Source organism: Malus sylvestris, chromosome 7, assembly GCF_916048215.2.
Source record: "Malus sylvestris chromosome 7, drMalSylv7.2, whole genome shotgun sequence".
In the NCBI taxonomy this organism is placed as follows: domain Eukaryota; kingdom Viridiplantae; phylum Streptophyta; class Magnoliopsida; order Rosales; family Rosaceae; genus Malus; species Malus sylvestris.
In genome coordinates this window covers 17,521,807-17,538,067 of record NC_062266.1, presented here as the reverse complement: position 1 = coordinate 17,538,067, position 16,261 = coordinate 17,521,807, and the positions used below count along the sequence as shown (strand labels likewise).

The following is a 16,261-nucleotide window of genomic DNA, read 5'->3' as shown; positions in this document are numbered from 1 at the left end:
ATATACGTGAATTCTCAATCCAAACTCTTTTCTGTTCCAGACCAAGCCACATTTTCCTCTCTATCATTCTTATTGCGGTTCAATCTTTACTTTTCCTCCTTATTCTATCACATTTTCTTTAGCTTTATCGTCATTGTGTGGCATAAGGAGGATTACGCACTAACTGGGGATATTTTTATGGTATGAGAGAGACTTTTTTTATTTTTTATTATTTGGTTATTGTTTCAACCGTAAACGTGATTACGCCATGAAAGCTGACAACACACAAATGACAAGGGTGGGAATTTGTAAGTTACATGCAAAGCTCATGGAAAGTAAGTTTATATAATGGTATACCCAAAGAGTTGTCCACCTAATGTGTATTCTACAATGATCGTCAACAAACACAACCACAACCACGATTTCATGTATGGAAGAGCCTCTCACAAATATAGGTAATTTGAACTAAAAATATGAGGGATCGGAGTAATTTACATAAAATTGAAAGACCCTAAATCCAATAGAGAGAACTAAAAACATTGTACAAATCCACAAACTCGAATATGAGGTATAGACTAAGCAAGAAATTTTTTTAAAATATAAATTTGGTTAAGTACACTATTCTAACAAATTTGACTAAACTCAAGTTAATTTACTTTGTACTCGTTCTATTCTCAATATAATTGCTTGTACTTTTAATAAAAAAAAAATTGTGGTTTGTAAAGTTTCTTCAAATTTAAACCTTTTAGGTTAAAATGTTCGTAAAATATAATTAACTCAACAAGTAATACACAAAAATTAAGTTCACCTCAGGTTTTAAACAATGAATAAAATTGTCGTACTTACTTGGATGAATTTTTTTTGTGTGACCTTGTGTGCAGATGAATTCGTGTATTAGGGAGTACAACATTTGTGTTCAAAACTTTTGGTTGAGATAATTACTGCTACCAATCTCATTCTCAGGTCTCTCCACCTAAGAGCATCTCAATGAAGAGCTCTATATATTATCCAAAAGAAAAAAATGAAGGGCTTTATATGAGGGTGGAAAAGTAGTGAATATAACTCATTTTAGAGCTCCGACAAATTTTTATGGCTCTAAAAAGGAAACTTTCCCAATGAGGAGCTATATATATTTTGAGCTCTATATAGAGCTATATATTTATTTATGTAGTAATTTGATTGCGTTGTGTTAACTTTTATTAAATTGAGTTTTAGACGTGTTAACTTAAAAAAAAAAATTATAAACTTTTCAACCTCAAAAATTCAAAATTCTAATAATATTAGATTTCATCGCTTATGGTAAGTTAGAATTCATCACTTATTGGCGAACTTGCTACACTCGCTATGGATGAACCCCCACCTATTTTTTAGGCCCTTCGGGTTTCTTGAGCTATCATCACTTTTGTAGAACAGTAATTATTGATGCTGAATATGAGTTCACATCGTGGTGCCAACTTGATTTTTTCCATGCTCGGCCTAGCGCTACATCTTCCAAAAATCGATCTATTATATAAAGTTAGCGTAAACTAATTTGTTGTAATGCTAAATAAGAAAATATAATAGATGGTTACTATGCTTAATTAATGCGTGGGGATTATTTTTCATGAAGAATTGGGCATTAAAAAAGAAGATTTAAGGTAAACTAGACATTCCCATTAGCCACTCAATACTACGGTATGGTGATATTTCTCTTTACTTGGAAGTGAGAGGTCTTAGGTTCAAATCTCATAGATGGTGAATTCAATACCTAATTAGGCTACCCATTGTGTGGCTTAGACGAACTCCCCCTCCCCTTAATGTAAAAATATCGATGTACTAAAAAAACTAGACATTCCCATTATGGTCCCTAAGTTTTAGTGAAATTAGAGCTTTGGTTCATTAATTAAAAATTTATTACCATTGATCTTTGAACTTGTTAGAAGGCAATGCAATGCAACGCAACACAATGGTTCATTGAGTAATTCTGTTAATACTTTCAGCCTTATTTCCGTTTAAACTCTAAGTTTTGAATGTAATTTTAATGGTATTACACGAAAGAACATTTACTCATGAATTTTTAAGGGAACTGTTATTAATACTTTAAAAATCACATTCTACACTCCTTACAAGTGTATTTTTCCAATTATATAAAATTTGGAGTGCACAATGAGATTTTTGAATTGCTAATAACAATTCTCATTACTAGATCAGAATCAACAATTTTGTTGGGTCCACAAAATTTATACAAAGTAACTAGTAAATAAACGACTAGTGGTAGAATATCGCTAGAAAGTGGTAGATGGTTAGGTTTTTCAATAACGTGTTTCTCCCACGTTAATCAGGTCAAAGGTGGTCGAGTAACTGTTGCTGCTGTCAGCAGTTTCAAATATCACAATGCATTTGACCCACAGTTTTCCTATCTTCTTCAGCGTAAATTAATTTAGTATAATTCCTCGTTTTCGTTTACCATATCAATTGCATCTAAGAATTGATCATAATATAGAATTACAATCACTATAGTATTATTCAGAAAATTTATTTTATTCAAAATAAAAACAATTAAGTATTGTAACAATGAATTAAATGGTTGCATCAAATCTCCTGCAAGAACACAAAACACGTTGTGTTTGTATTCTCCTTAACCAAAGGTCTAAATCCTCTAATATTTACGCACAAAGTATTGAGCTTTGGATCTTCAATAATTTTTCTGATAGGAACCGTACCAAACCGGAACTCCTGTCACAACGCCGCCGCCGAAACTTTTGTTGCCAGCCGCCGGAAACCCCATCGTTGAGTGAGACCACGTCGTTGAACTTGCACAAGCGTACATCTCCGGAACCTTCATTCTTACAGAAATATTAATAATCCCATTCCTCTCCCCCTTGTGATTCCTCAGCCTGTAACTCAAAAAATGCAGGTAACCCTCCGGTACGTACCCGCCAACAAAATCAGAAGCCGGAACCGTTGCCGTCCCGATCGTCCTGACGCCGGACGAAGTCTTGCAATGGACCTCCACTGTGATGGACTTCGAGTGCGTTGGCAAGTCGAGCACGAGCTTCTCGTTCCACCGTGGGTGGGCGCCGCCTTCGGTGTCAATGTCCGTGGTGCAAAACTGGCTGTTGGTGTCGGTCCGGACGGTCACGGAGGCGTTTTTCTTGATGGATTTTCGATCTAATTTCAGGTTCTCGGCGGAGATCACCTTGATTTCAAGCGTCCGGGAATTGGCTGCCATGGTGGATGAAGAGTGCGCGTAAGTGTTTGATGAACAGCTTGTGTTAGGTTAGGAGAATTGTGAGAGCCGTTGATAGGAAAGAGGTGTGGGTAGAAGGTTATATAGGAGTGTTGAGGGAAGGGTGTGAGAAAGGAGTGCGAAACACCCACGTGGTTTCTGTGGAATCCAAATTGGACGTTGAAATATACAATACGCGCCGAATTTTGAATGGATAGGAAAGTGAGTGGCAGAAGTATAATTTAATTTCCTAGTTGGGAAGGTTGACTCTTGGGCCTTTAAATGAGTTATGAGTTATGAGTTTTTAAAGAGAAACTTCCATGTAATATGTTCACGCTTCTTATAAAGTAGAGAAACTTTCAAGCAATTGGTTCTTACAATTTATTGCGAAGTTGAACCTCTTGAAAACATAGATTTATCTCTACTTTGTTGTGGTCTATATCTAACTGAGGGAGAATAAAGGGGCACGACATAGAGACAAAGAGAGTGGCGATTGGGCTTGAGAAATTATGTGTTATTCCCCAGTCATTGTGCCTTTATTTATAGTAATAAGGAGGAGAGAAATTTGATCTCTAAGTAATACAAAGTCTATTGGCAAAGATCTTCTAGATCCCAAAGAATTCCTAATCTATCTATACTTAGGATTTACATAATCACAATATGTATTAGAATGTATATCACAATGCTCCCCCTTGAGTGTGCAAATACACAAGTAGATGACCGATAGGGATTTCACCACACATGCAAATGGGTTAAAAACTCCTATATTACTTGCAAGAATGATAAGGTTACTGTAGTATAAAGGGATCTTGTAAGGTCGTTCTTCACATGGATTATTAAATAATTCGAAACAACCAAATTCCAATTAATTATTGTAAAGTAAAAATTGAGATGATTGATTTTTATAACCTACTTTATTAAAACGAATTTAATTAATAAAAGTAAAACAACCTGCAATATTAAAGCTGAAAGAAAAAGAAAAGTTTTGGAGAAATCAAATTAAGAAAGCATTAGGGTTCCACCATCACTTAGCAATCCTATGAATTTTTACCAATTACTTATGATCTACGCATGCCACTTTGAAGGTTAGATTTTCCTAATTCATATTCTACTTGGAACCTCCAACATAGAACGTATATCTAACATGCAACCCGTCTGGACGTTTGGATTAAATCTGAACATGAAAGACTAATTATGCACTATGAAAAACTTTTGAAAAACCATGCAATCCTTAAGACATGGTGTTCATCTTAAGTGAAATTACAATTATTAACCACATGAAGCCAGCGTCAATTTCAGGGAACCTTCTGACCAAAATTGCATCAAATTACTTTTCTAAAGATCCTAATGGTGATCAGGGATTAAGAAAGTTAGATAGTTTAAACCAGTGATTAATAATTCAAAGTGTGCATGCAATCAATCATAAGCAATTAAATAAAAAACACATATTCATGCTAAGGCTCAAGGCTTCGCCCTAGCAAAAGAAATTAGTTACAGATATTCATAATTGAAATTATAGGAAATATTATGAAAAATAAAAAGAATGAAAACACCTTAAAGTAGAAAATCTCCAAAAACCTTAGCAATTGCTCTCTATCTCCAAAGTTGCATAAAAGAAAGCGTAGAAAAAAAAAACTAAGAATGGTAAAGCAATATATTTGCTAAGCCATGGCACAAATCCTAAAACATATCTCTTATTCCAATTAGGAAACTAAGAAGAATAATAAAATATCTTAGAAAATAAAACCCTAATTAAACTAGGAGAATCTGCCAAGTACTTGTCCAACTACGTTTTAGCCTCAGATCTCCTCCAAATCCGGCCGAAGATAGCTTATGTTAAAGAGTAGGACGTTCCAAACACATCTCCAAAAGGCCACGAAACCATTCGAGGTCATCTTGGGCTCCAAAAACGCAATTTAAGCCCAAAAACGTCATTTTCCAGCACAACGCATCACTCTTTTATTTTATTGCCAGAAAATAACCACTTGGTGGAAAAATCCCAAATTTTGAGATCAAGCTAAGTGACTCACAAACGTCCTCCAACTGGAATTACTCCAAAATTCATCCATTTGGTCATGTTTTGCTCCATAAGAACTCGGAAGTCCTATATTGAAAATACAATTCAAAGTATCAAAATTCTTCCAAAATATACTAAAGAATAGGGTAAAATATATAATATAAAATCTACTCATCAATGACACGTCACATTTTCAGGAAAATGTAGAACAGTTGATGAAGTCGTCTCGTCTAGTCGGCACAAGTAGCGAATGCGAGTCTCAAAACAAACAGAAGAATGCATAGGTGTAAAACTCACAAAACCTTGCTATAGCAAAACCTAAGGTGGGATAGAAACCCATAGTCAAAGGAGAAAATTGAGAAGTTGCATTAAGTCAAAACTATAAGTCCTCAGGATGCAAGTAGAATGTACACAAGGGTATGACCAGCCCAAGATGAGTACCACGTCAAAATCTAGTTTGGTAGTAAAAATCCAATGGGAAAAGTGCTCCTAAGCATAGGAAAAAAAAGTAAATTAAGGTCAAGTGAGTATACTTATGTATACTCCCTCTCAATTTGATAGAATTTCCAAATAAAACTGCAAGCATTACAAATGCGAAAGTCACGCATACCAATTCCTCAAACAAGCATCTGGAAGGTATACTTCGACAGTGAATCCGTGCAGAGGTCGGCAAGGTTGTCTGGGATCGAACTGCTTAACTTCAATCTTATAATGCTTATACTGATGTAGGTACAATATGCTTGGCGTTGACATGTTGGATGTATCATGATCTGATCGATACATATGTCATTATCTTCATGGATCGTTGTTGGGACTCAACGATAGATGAAAATTGTAGGGAATTCGAATATGCTCAACAAGAGTTCTCAACTATATCTCTCACGTGATGATATACAATGAGTCTTGGAACAATTCAAAGATTTCACAACTAAGGTCTATCTGGTTGACCTCCAAAATGTTGCAGTGTTCCTTAACAGTAAAGACATAACCATTTGGGAAAGTACATTGTGCGGATCAGACAGAGATTCTAATTTCGATTCCCACATTGTAGGTATCATGCCGAAGATCAAGGGGGTGTGATATATTCTGAGATGCATAATGATAGAGTAAGCCCAAATCCGTAGTAACAGAAAAACGTCATTAACACCTAATTTGGTGGTGGCGTGTAAGCGCAGTGGTGCTTTTTGCCAAAAGATTATCAGCACTTGAGACGTCCAATCTAGTTCATTGAGCTAAGTACAATACACGCCAATTGCACTCAAATATGGTGTTACATGTTTTGATATGAACCCTTATGCTCCATAACCTCCGTAAAGGTCTCATTTGCATCTAATGTATAGATGATCAAGATTATACTCAGAAGCAACCCCTTTTGGGTCTAGTTCGACTAGTGGACCATAATACTATCAAAACCATGCTCGAAACTTCAAGTTGAGGTAGCGTCGAGTTTTCCCAAGATTATACATCTCAAAGTCCGACTTCAGTTACTAGTCAGTTTTCTTAAGCTTTTCCAGAGTCTTAGTAAGATTCATGTCATTGACATAAACTGCAATTCTAGCAATTTTGGATTTTGTACATGCTGAGGCAATATCCCTAACTGATCAAATATTCACTTAGACGAGTATACCACATTTGCCCGGATTGTTCTGCATCCGTAAAGTGAAAGCCTCATCTAAACTGAAAGGGTGTTCTATGGTCTAGAACTTATTTAAATCAGTACATGTAAGTCATTCTAAAACTTCCATGTATATTTTGTATCATGATTTCAAAGATACGTTACAACGACGTTTATATGCTACAATCAATCACATGGCGTATGAGAGAAGTCTTCAGCGTTATATCACATTATTTCATTTATCTCCTTCGACATATTTTGTTTATTTCTAATTGACCATTCAATTCTACATTATTAGTAATCAACGAAATGTGGTTCGATATCCTTACTTTTCATTTATGTCGGTAGGTACCATATAATTGAAACACCATTGATGATAATCTCATGCCAATTCTATATCTCATCCAAACTAGTATGCTGGACCAAGAACTTCAAGCCTCGGGAGTAATCCAGATTTAGTCTCATGAGATGGAAATGATTGAGACAACAATCTAAGGAGGGATTTGTTTGTGCCATATTCCTTCACTTCTGATAAGGTGAATCCTTCAAACCAAGTGATCTATCGCACTTTAGGCAGACAACAAATTGATTGGCTAGCCGCCGATATACTAGGCCGACCACTAGGCGAAGCGGCCTACCTAGATACATAAATCATTGCAAACATGTTTGCAGCTAGTATATGTGATCTTGTCACATTTACTAGATTAGATAAAGCGTCTGGTACCACTCTGATGATTGATAGGAGCATATGCGACTTAGTTAGCTTGTTCTTGTGCATTTATGTTGTTATTTCTTAGTTGATTTAGTATTTCAAGCCATTTTCATGTGGTTGTAGGTACAAAGGGTTAAAGAGGCAAAGAAGTGCATTTTGGTGTCTTTTGGAGCAGTTTTGGGCATGGAATGGATATCACATGCATGGAGCAAAGTGGTTGGACAAAATTAAAGATCTAAAGAAGCTAGGAATGTGCCAAGGAAAGGAAGAAAATAAATTGAGGACCAAGGAAGACAAGGAAACCATTAAGAATAAGGAAAGACTAGTCAAACTTGCCTTATCTTGTCGTTATCTTTCCTAATCCTAAATTACCAAAGATTTGGTCACACAAAGGGTTCCTAAATACTTTGGGACATTTCATTATATATTCTACAAGTCCTAAACCTGCCCTAAAAGTCCAAGCCATACCATCCTTCACCATTCTCTTCCTTGCCGTGCAAGGGAGCCATTCCTTTCCTATTTTTTGCCATAAATCACTTCATTTTACCACCCATGCCGTGCACATTCATCCATGTTCCCTCATTGCACTCATTTGCTGCACCATTCCACTTCCTTTCCATGTGCACAATATCCTTTCACCTCCTTGCACTCATTGATTCACCATTTACTCACCTTTCCAACCCATGTCATGCATAATCACCCTTGTCCCCTTCATGCACTAGATTTCTTGCACTCATTTCATGCACCATTACACTCATTATCCATCTATGCCGTGCACCACCCTTGTCTCCTTCATTATTTCTGATTTCATGCACCAAAACATTGAATCATTGTACTCAATTGCTGCACATTCCTTGTCCCCTTCACCCATCAGATTTCATACAACCTTTACCTCCACTACATGCACTCATTGATGCACCATCCACCATATTTGGAATCCTATGCCGTGCATCATGAGTCTTGCTGCACCTTTGACTCATTTCTGCATCATTCCATTTTACCCTCCATGCTTTGCATCATCACTTCACTTTCACCTTTGAATCATTTCAAACACCACTTCATGCACTCATTGCTGCAACACCACTCCATTTTACCCCCCATGCTTTGCATCATTACTTCATTTTCATCCTTGAATCATTGCACACACCACCAATTTCCCTCCATTGCCGTGCACTTCCTCTATAAAAGGAAGTGTGTGTGGCAGCCATATAGTTCAGTTTTTGCTTGATTATTGATCCTCATTTCGATACAACCTTTATCCAAACACATCCATTCATCTTTACATCCATTCTTCCATACAAACAAACCTTCAAACACTCACCAACACCTTGTGCCATAGCAAAGGAAGGGAAGGAAAGTGTTTGGACATGCTTGCTGTCCAACTTGGATCGTTGGAACGTTTATGTGTTTTCTTTCTTTTGTTTCCAATGTTTAAATTCATTTTCTTTCGTATTGTTATGAATATGAGTGGCTAAACCCCTCTTAGTTAGGGGTGATTTCAAAGCCATGATTATGTGTGTAATATGATTTGATAAATTCCAGTTATAAACTCTTGAATCATGAATGCAATTGGCTTAACTATTTGATTGATAACTTATTTGTATTTGTTAATTAAGGGTTGACACTTAATTGGCATGCATAAATCCGTTGCTAGAGTATAAGGAAGTTTCACATAATCGTTACAAACTTATATTCACATGTAGTGAAGGTCGCTTATAAACGATCGCGTTAAGTTCAATTCCTAGCATGAGTGACATGATGTCATAGTTGCAAGTGCTTTGTCAATGCTTATGATTTTCATTAAACGTAATGATCTTTGATTGTATCTCTATTATGATGTCATGTAGGGAACTTTTGAAGAATGTTTTGGGTTGTCAAATGATGTCATCCAATCCAATAAAACAAGGAAAATCTGAGAGTTAATTAGTGATGTCACGGTTAATTTGGAGCATTGTCGTTCATAATTCAATGAAGTAGCAACTGGAAATCGAATTATTTGCATACATATCATGTGTGGAGAAAAAGCCTCTAGCTATCCCATCCATCATCTTATTTCTTACATTCGTTTTACAATCTGTCTAGTTTTTCATACTTGTTTGTTTGTTACAACTTCATCCAAATCAAAACCCCCTTTTTAGTTTCTTGTTTCAAAGTGTTTCAAATCTGTTTTAATTTGTGTTTTTAAGTGTTTTGATTCAAGTAAAAGTCAATTTTCGTCCAAAGTCATTCCTAGTGTCTAGTTTAAGTTTATTTGATTGTTTTAAGCTGTTTTGAGTATTTTAAGTTTGTTTTGAGTCTTGTGAATCTTGTTAAGTGTTTTTAAGTTTAGTTTTATGTTTTTGAGTCAGTTTAGAGGTTATTAGCAAGTCCTCCTAATCATCGGTCCAGAACGATCCCTACTTATACTTATACTACAATTGTCAAAAGAGGGTTAAATTTGTGTGTTAAGTTAATTTTCGCATCAATGATCTAGATTAGGGATTGAGATGAGACATAGTGGGGACGTCCATAATAATTCGCTTCATTCTTCAAGAATGTGTGACGTTCTAATTGAAGTGACATAATCGCTTGTAAGGGCTTACGAGAATCAAAATTGACATTGATTCATATCCCTTTGTGATGACCTATAATGGTACATTGCAACGGCTCAATTAGCACATAAAGTGTCCACCCAAGACACGTAAGTACAAAACTTCAGGTTTGTACCCAGTTACCAACTGTAATGCTCAAATAGGATTGGGTGACATGAGCATCATGTGGACTAACATAGCTAAAGTAGTGCATAGTCCCAGGTAAGGGTTGAGAGTTTGGTACGTATGACCAATGACCAAGCGATCAATTGAAGCGTTCAATGAATGCTTATGCCAGGCCATTTTGGGGTGAACATGAAACTTTAATGTTCAATTACAAACCCAAAATCGATATATTATATAAAGTTAGTGTAAACTAACTTGTTGTAATGCTAAATCAGAAAATAGAATAGATGATTACTATGCTTTATTAATGCGTGGGGGATTATTTTTCAAGAAGGATTAGGACTTCAAAAAGAAGATATAGGGTAAACTAGAAATTTTTATTTTTAAAAGCAAATTTGGATTGGTCCCTAAGTTTTAGTGGAATTAGAGTTTTGGTCCATTAATTAAAAATTTAGGCTAAATTTGATTAATGGTCCCCATGGTGATACGTTAATAGGAAGATAACCCCCATGGTGAAAAAATTCGGATTTAGACCCTCGTGGTGAAGTTCCGTTAGGATTTAAGCCCAAAATTAACATCTCTGTTAACCCACTCCGTCTTTTTTCTAGATTACCCTATTAACATTTCCGTCTTTTTTCTGTTAACGTGTCCGTGGTTGGTTTTGTTAGATTAACATTTCTTGATTGGTTTTGTTAGCTGTAGAAATGATGAAATCTGAACCTACCAACAAAACCAATCCGGACTAATTTGTTGAGAACACACCAATCAAGCAAAACAAAACCCAAGAAACATGGAAAGAGGAGCAGTAAGCAGACCTCATCATCATCCACTGAAGAATTATCTTTGTTTGAGGTTTGATTGTTTTATCTCAAAAGGAAATAAAAAATAACGAAGGGAAGCTGAACAGAGAGAGGAGAGAAAGGAACAACAGTGTTCTGTTAAGCACGACATTTTCAGTCGGCTCCAGAATAGAAAGAGGTTCTGTACTTCTGTGATTTCGATCAGTAAAACTACAGCTACAATGTGGGCTCGACACCCTCATAAAACTTTATTTCTCAGACTAATTATTTAAATTTGCTATTAATTACTTTTATTTTGGAGCTGAAAATTATTAGTTAATTAATTCATATGTTCCATAACTATAGCTATGACTCTATGATTTGGGTGCTGGGATGCAGATAAACATCCATTGGTTTGCTCCAGGCCGAAAATCTGGAGAGAAAATGAGAGAGAGATGGGATGCTAAGAACCAGGCAGGGAGAGGCAGAACCAAAGAACCAAGGTGGAAATGTTAACAAAAGTTGACATCAATGTTAATTTTGGGCTTGGATCCTAATGGAACTTCACCACGAGGGTTTAAATTCAAATTTTTTCACCACGAGGGTTATCATCCAAATAACCTATCACCACAGGGACCATTAATTCAATTTAGCCAAAAATTTATGAGTATTGGTCTTTAAACTTGTCACAATGCAATGCAATGCAATGGTTCTTTTGGATAATTCTGTTAAAATGTTCATCCGTATTCCATTTAAACTCAATATTTTGGACGTAATTTTAATGGTATTATGTGAAAGAACATTTACTCATGAATTTTTAATTCATAGATCAACAATTTATTGGGTCCACAAATTTTGATAAGGTAACTAGTAAATAAACGACCAGTGGTAGAATATCGCTAGAAAGTGGTAAATTACCTTGGTGATTAGGGTTTTTAGTAATGCGTTTCTCCCAACCACTGGTTAATCAAGTCAAAGGTGGTGTGCATTACTCGACTGTTGCCGTTGTCAGCTATTTCAAATATCACAATGAATTTGACCCACTGCTTCCCTATCTGCTTCTGCGTAAATTGGTTTAGTATATATGCAATATATATGTAAGGGTGAACCGCCAAATTAGTCCCTTAATTATTATTTAAGTGAAAATTAGGTTTTTAAATTATTATTTTTTTTCAAAAAAATCAGTCATTGAATTATAAAAATCTACCAATTACATCCCTAATATTAGATTCAAAGCTATTATATTCAATTTTCTGTCAATTTAAGTCACGTTATTTGCATGTGATACACATTGAATGGTAGATTGGTAATTTTTCATAAAGAAATAGTGCATGGAGTTAACTTTGGAGGGTAAATTAGATATTAGATTCGCAACCTATACGACATGTTAAGGGCTTATGGGCGAGAAAAAAACGGTATTACACCCTAAAGTGTGTCAAGTGATTTAAATTGACGAAAAATTGGATAAAATAGTTTTGAATATAATAGTAGGGATCAAATTAGCAGTTTTTATTGAATTTAGGGACTTATTTTACCCAAAAAATAATTCAGATACCTAATTTTCACTGAAGTGAGAGTTTAGAGACTAAATAAGCATTTCACCCTATTTGCTGTCGGCTACCTGGTGCCGGCACATTGTAAATGTGTTGTGCAAGCAGAAAATTTGAGGAAATGGTGGGCGTTGATAATATATAATTACAATCACTATAAGATATTGAGAAAATTTCTTTTAATCAAAACAAAAACAATCAAGTATTGTAACAATGAATTAAATGGTTGCATCAAATTTCTTTCAACAACACAAAAGACCTTGAGTTTGTATATTCCTTAACCAAAAGTCTAAATCCTGTAATATTTACGCACAAGAAATTGTGCCTTGGATCTTCAATAATTTTTCTGATAGGCACCACACCAAACTGGAACTCCGGTTACAACGCCGCCGCCAAAACTTTTGTTCCCATCCGCCGGAAACCCCATCTGCGAGTGAGACCACGTCGTTGAACTTGCACAAGCGTACATCTCATGAACGTTCATCCTCACAGAAATATTAATAATCCCATTCCTCTCCCCCTTGTGATCTCTCAGCCTGTAACTCAAAAAATGCATGCAACCCTCTGGCACGTACCCGCCAACAAAATCCGACTCCGGAATCGTCGCCGTCCCGATCGTCCTGATGCCGGACGAAGTCTTGCATTGGACCTCCACCGTGATGGACTTGGAGTGCGTTGGGAAGTTGAGCACGAGCTTCTCGTTCCACCGTGGGTAGGCGCCCCCATCGATGTCCGTGTCCGTGGAGCAAAACTGGCTGTTGCCGTCAGTCCAGACGGTCACGGTAGCGTTTTTCTTGATGGGTTTTCTATCTAATTGCAGATTCTCAGCGGAGATCACCTTGATTTCGAGCGTCCGGGAATTGGCTGCCATGATCGATGAAGAGTGCGCGCTAGTGTTTGATGAATTGCTTGTGTTAGGTTAGGGGAATTGTGAGAGCCGTTGAGAGGGAAGAGGTGTGGGTGGGAGGTTATGTAGGAGTGTTGAGGGAAGGGTGTGAGAAAGGAGAGAGAAAGACCCACGTGGTTTCTGTGGAATCCAAATTGAACGATGAAATACAATACGAGCCGAATGTTGAATGGATTTCTTGACAAAATGTTGAATGGATTCCAAGTTGACTCTTGGGCCTTTAAAGAAGTCTTAGTTTTTTAAGAGAAACTTCCACGTACTTGGTTCACGCTTCTTATAGCGGAGGGAAACTTTCAAGCAACTTGTTCTTACAATTTATTGTGGAGATAAACATTCTGAAAATATGGACTATCTTTACGTATTTTTTAAATAATCATGTGGAGAAATTTTTTGGTATGACTGTTACACATGAAAGTGCTCTCGCATTACATATATTCCTTCTTCTATCTTTCTTATCCTCATGTGGATAAATTCTTCTACATAAACATAGCATATGGATAGTCTCTCACTAGTGATCAATTTTTATAGTATGATCATTGAAGTTGTAACGTCTATGTGATAGACACATACATTCATACACCTCTCCTCACCACCTGACTTATCACGTGGTGAATAAAGTTTCCAACTTGCAACTAATTGTAGAGGAAATCCAACTGTAGTGTGTGGCATGGTTGGAGAATTTTCCCGAGTCATGCTTGGAATTGAATTTACACGATTTGTTACGAAACTCAACCCTTTGCATAAATGCGTTTATTATATAATTTGAAAACTTAATTTCTTCTTCTTTATCTAAACACTGAATCAAAATTGAGCATGAGACCTTAGTCTTTGATTAAAGGTGTTGATTGTTTTGTAGGTACATTTTCGTCAAGATCAAAGGCGAAAAAAATTTGCTACCACAAATTGGTGCTTTCATTGAGAGCCTGATTCAAACGCTCGAAGAATTTGGTTCTTGGAATTTTTTGTTATGTTGAATTTCTCATATGCTCCTAGTCATTGAAATTTTTCCTAGAAAAATTCTTTGATTAGTCCCTGGAGTAAAGATACAATGAAAGGAAATTCTGAAACCACGACGAATGGAACCCCATAATTTAAGGATTTGGATTAGAGAACGAAGACGATGACGTGGCCTCATGAAGACGGTCCTCGAGGTTCAACACAACAGCAACAGAAGCCCCACCGTCGCGGAACGCCATTATCACCACGACTGCAATGTAGCAACCACCATGTGGCCACAGGTAGTAGCCCTTGTTGCCATTGCCATCACCACCTAGGGAAGGAGGCCTAAATTGGAGCCTATACCACAACAGGTTGAGGGCAGGAAACCTAGCCCACTGCAGCAATTGCAGCAGTAGGCCTAAACTCAAGCCGCAGCCATTGCAACGCAAACCCACAGGCAGGTGGCCCACATATGAGCCCAGTGCATGACCCAACCAACCAGGCGGGTTGCCCAGCTCCAGGACTCACTCTGGCTACTCGCCCCAAGGCCCAGACCGGTCCAAGACCGATTCTGGCCACTGGACCGACTTCTGAACCAAAGATCTTTTCACCCTATTTTCCGCATGTTTGCCCATAGGGCACGTTTGTTTGACAGGATTAAGAGGGCTTGGACTGGACTAGACTATAGTCCGACGTTTGGTGTGCATCCGGATTAGCTTTAATGAGCTTAACCCGGACTCGCTTGGACTAAGTACCTCCTTAGCCATTCTTAACGAGCAACCCCAAAATTGGGCGGATTCGTAAGCCAGAGCAAACCGAGAGATTTTCTGCGTCTTCCCTTCGTCCTCATCTCTATGTTCCCTCAACGTCGTCCTTGCCGTGCTCCCTCATCTTCGTCCTCCTCACCCTCATCTCTGCGTCTTCCGATCTCTGCATATGTGATAGGATTTTTAAGTCTATGCAAATAGGGTCAAAATCACATGAAATACTTGCAAGAATACAAGGATATCATAGTATAGATGCTCATGTAAGGTCGTTTTCCTCAAGGACTATTTGGATAATTTATGTAGAAACAATTCCTAATCAAAATACTTAGAATTAAAACTTGAGAAAATAGAGTTTGAGATTGGGTAAATTAAAAAAAAAAACGAATTTTAATTAAAAACTAATATAATCGAAGAAAAGATTTTTAAATACCAAGTTATAAAGGCACTAGGGTTCCACCATCACCCAGCAATCCTATGAATTTCTACCAATTACTTACGATTTACACATGCTACTTCGAAGGTTAGGTTTTCCTAATATATATTCTCCTCGTGATATTCAAGCAAGAACATATATCTAACATGCAATCCGTCTGTGATATTCAGATCAAATATGAACATGCAAGACTCATGAAGTTTTATGAAAACCTTTTTAAGAACCATGCAACCCCTAAGAACGTGATATTCGCCTTAGATGGAATTACAATTATTAATCACAAGAAGCAATACTCAATCCCCCGGTGATATTCCGACCGAATTGCATCCAATTACTTGTCTAAACATCCTAATGGTGGCCAATCATCAAGATAATTAGATAGTTTAAAACAGTGATCAATAATTCAAAGTGCGCATGCAATCAATCGTAAGCAATTAAATAAAAATTACATATTCATGCTAAGGCTCAAGGCTTCGCCCTAGCAAAAGGAATTAGTTATGCATATTCATAATTGAAATCATAGAAAATATTATTACAAATAAAAGGAATGAAAGCACCTTGAAGTAGAAAATCTCAAAGAACCCTAGCCAAGTTCTTTGTCTCTGAAGTTGAATAATAATAAGCATCCCCAAAAATTGTAGACGGCCAAAGCAATATAT

General features: G+C 36.8%; 2 protein-coding genes across 2 annotated transcripts; both read right to left on the bottom strand.

Annotated features, from left to right (window-relative positions):
• Positions 1 to 2,480: 2,480 nt before the first annotated feature.
• Positions 2,481 to 3,283, bottom strand: LOC126627721 (BON1-associated protein 2-like). Its single transcript, XM_050297237.1, has one exon. The coding sequence runs from the start codon at positions 3,188 to 3,190 to the stop codon at positions 2,654 to 2,656; it is 537 nt and encodes a 178-aa protein (XP_050153194.1). The 5' UTR covers positions 3,191 to 3,283; the 3' UTR covers positions 2,481 to 2,653.
• A 9,385-nt stretch (positions 3,284 to 12,668) lies between these two features.
• LOC126627901 (BON1-associated protein 2-like) lies at positions 12,669 to 13,529 on the bottom strand. The gene has a single exon (XM_050297471.1). It carries the CDS (start codon positions 13,425 to 13,427, stop codon positions 12,891 to 12,893), a length of 537 nt encoding a protein of 178 aa, XP_050153428.1. The 5' UTR covers positions 13,428 to 13,529; the 3' UTR covers positions 12,669 to 12,890.
• Between the last annotated feature and the right edge of the window lie 2,732 nt (positions 13,530 to 16,261).

What these genes read in the sequence shown, in the direction of transcription:
- LOC126627721 (XM_050297237.1), bottom strand. Translation starts at nt 3,190, where the DNA reads ATGGCAGCCAATTCCCGGACGCTTGAAATCAAGGTGATCTCCGCCGAG.
- LOC126627901 (XM_050297471.1), bottom strand. Translation starts at nt 13,427, where the DNA reads ATGGCAGCCAATTCCCGGACGCTCGAAATCAAGGTGATCTCCGCTGAG.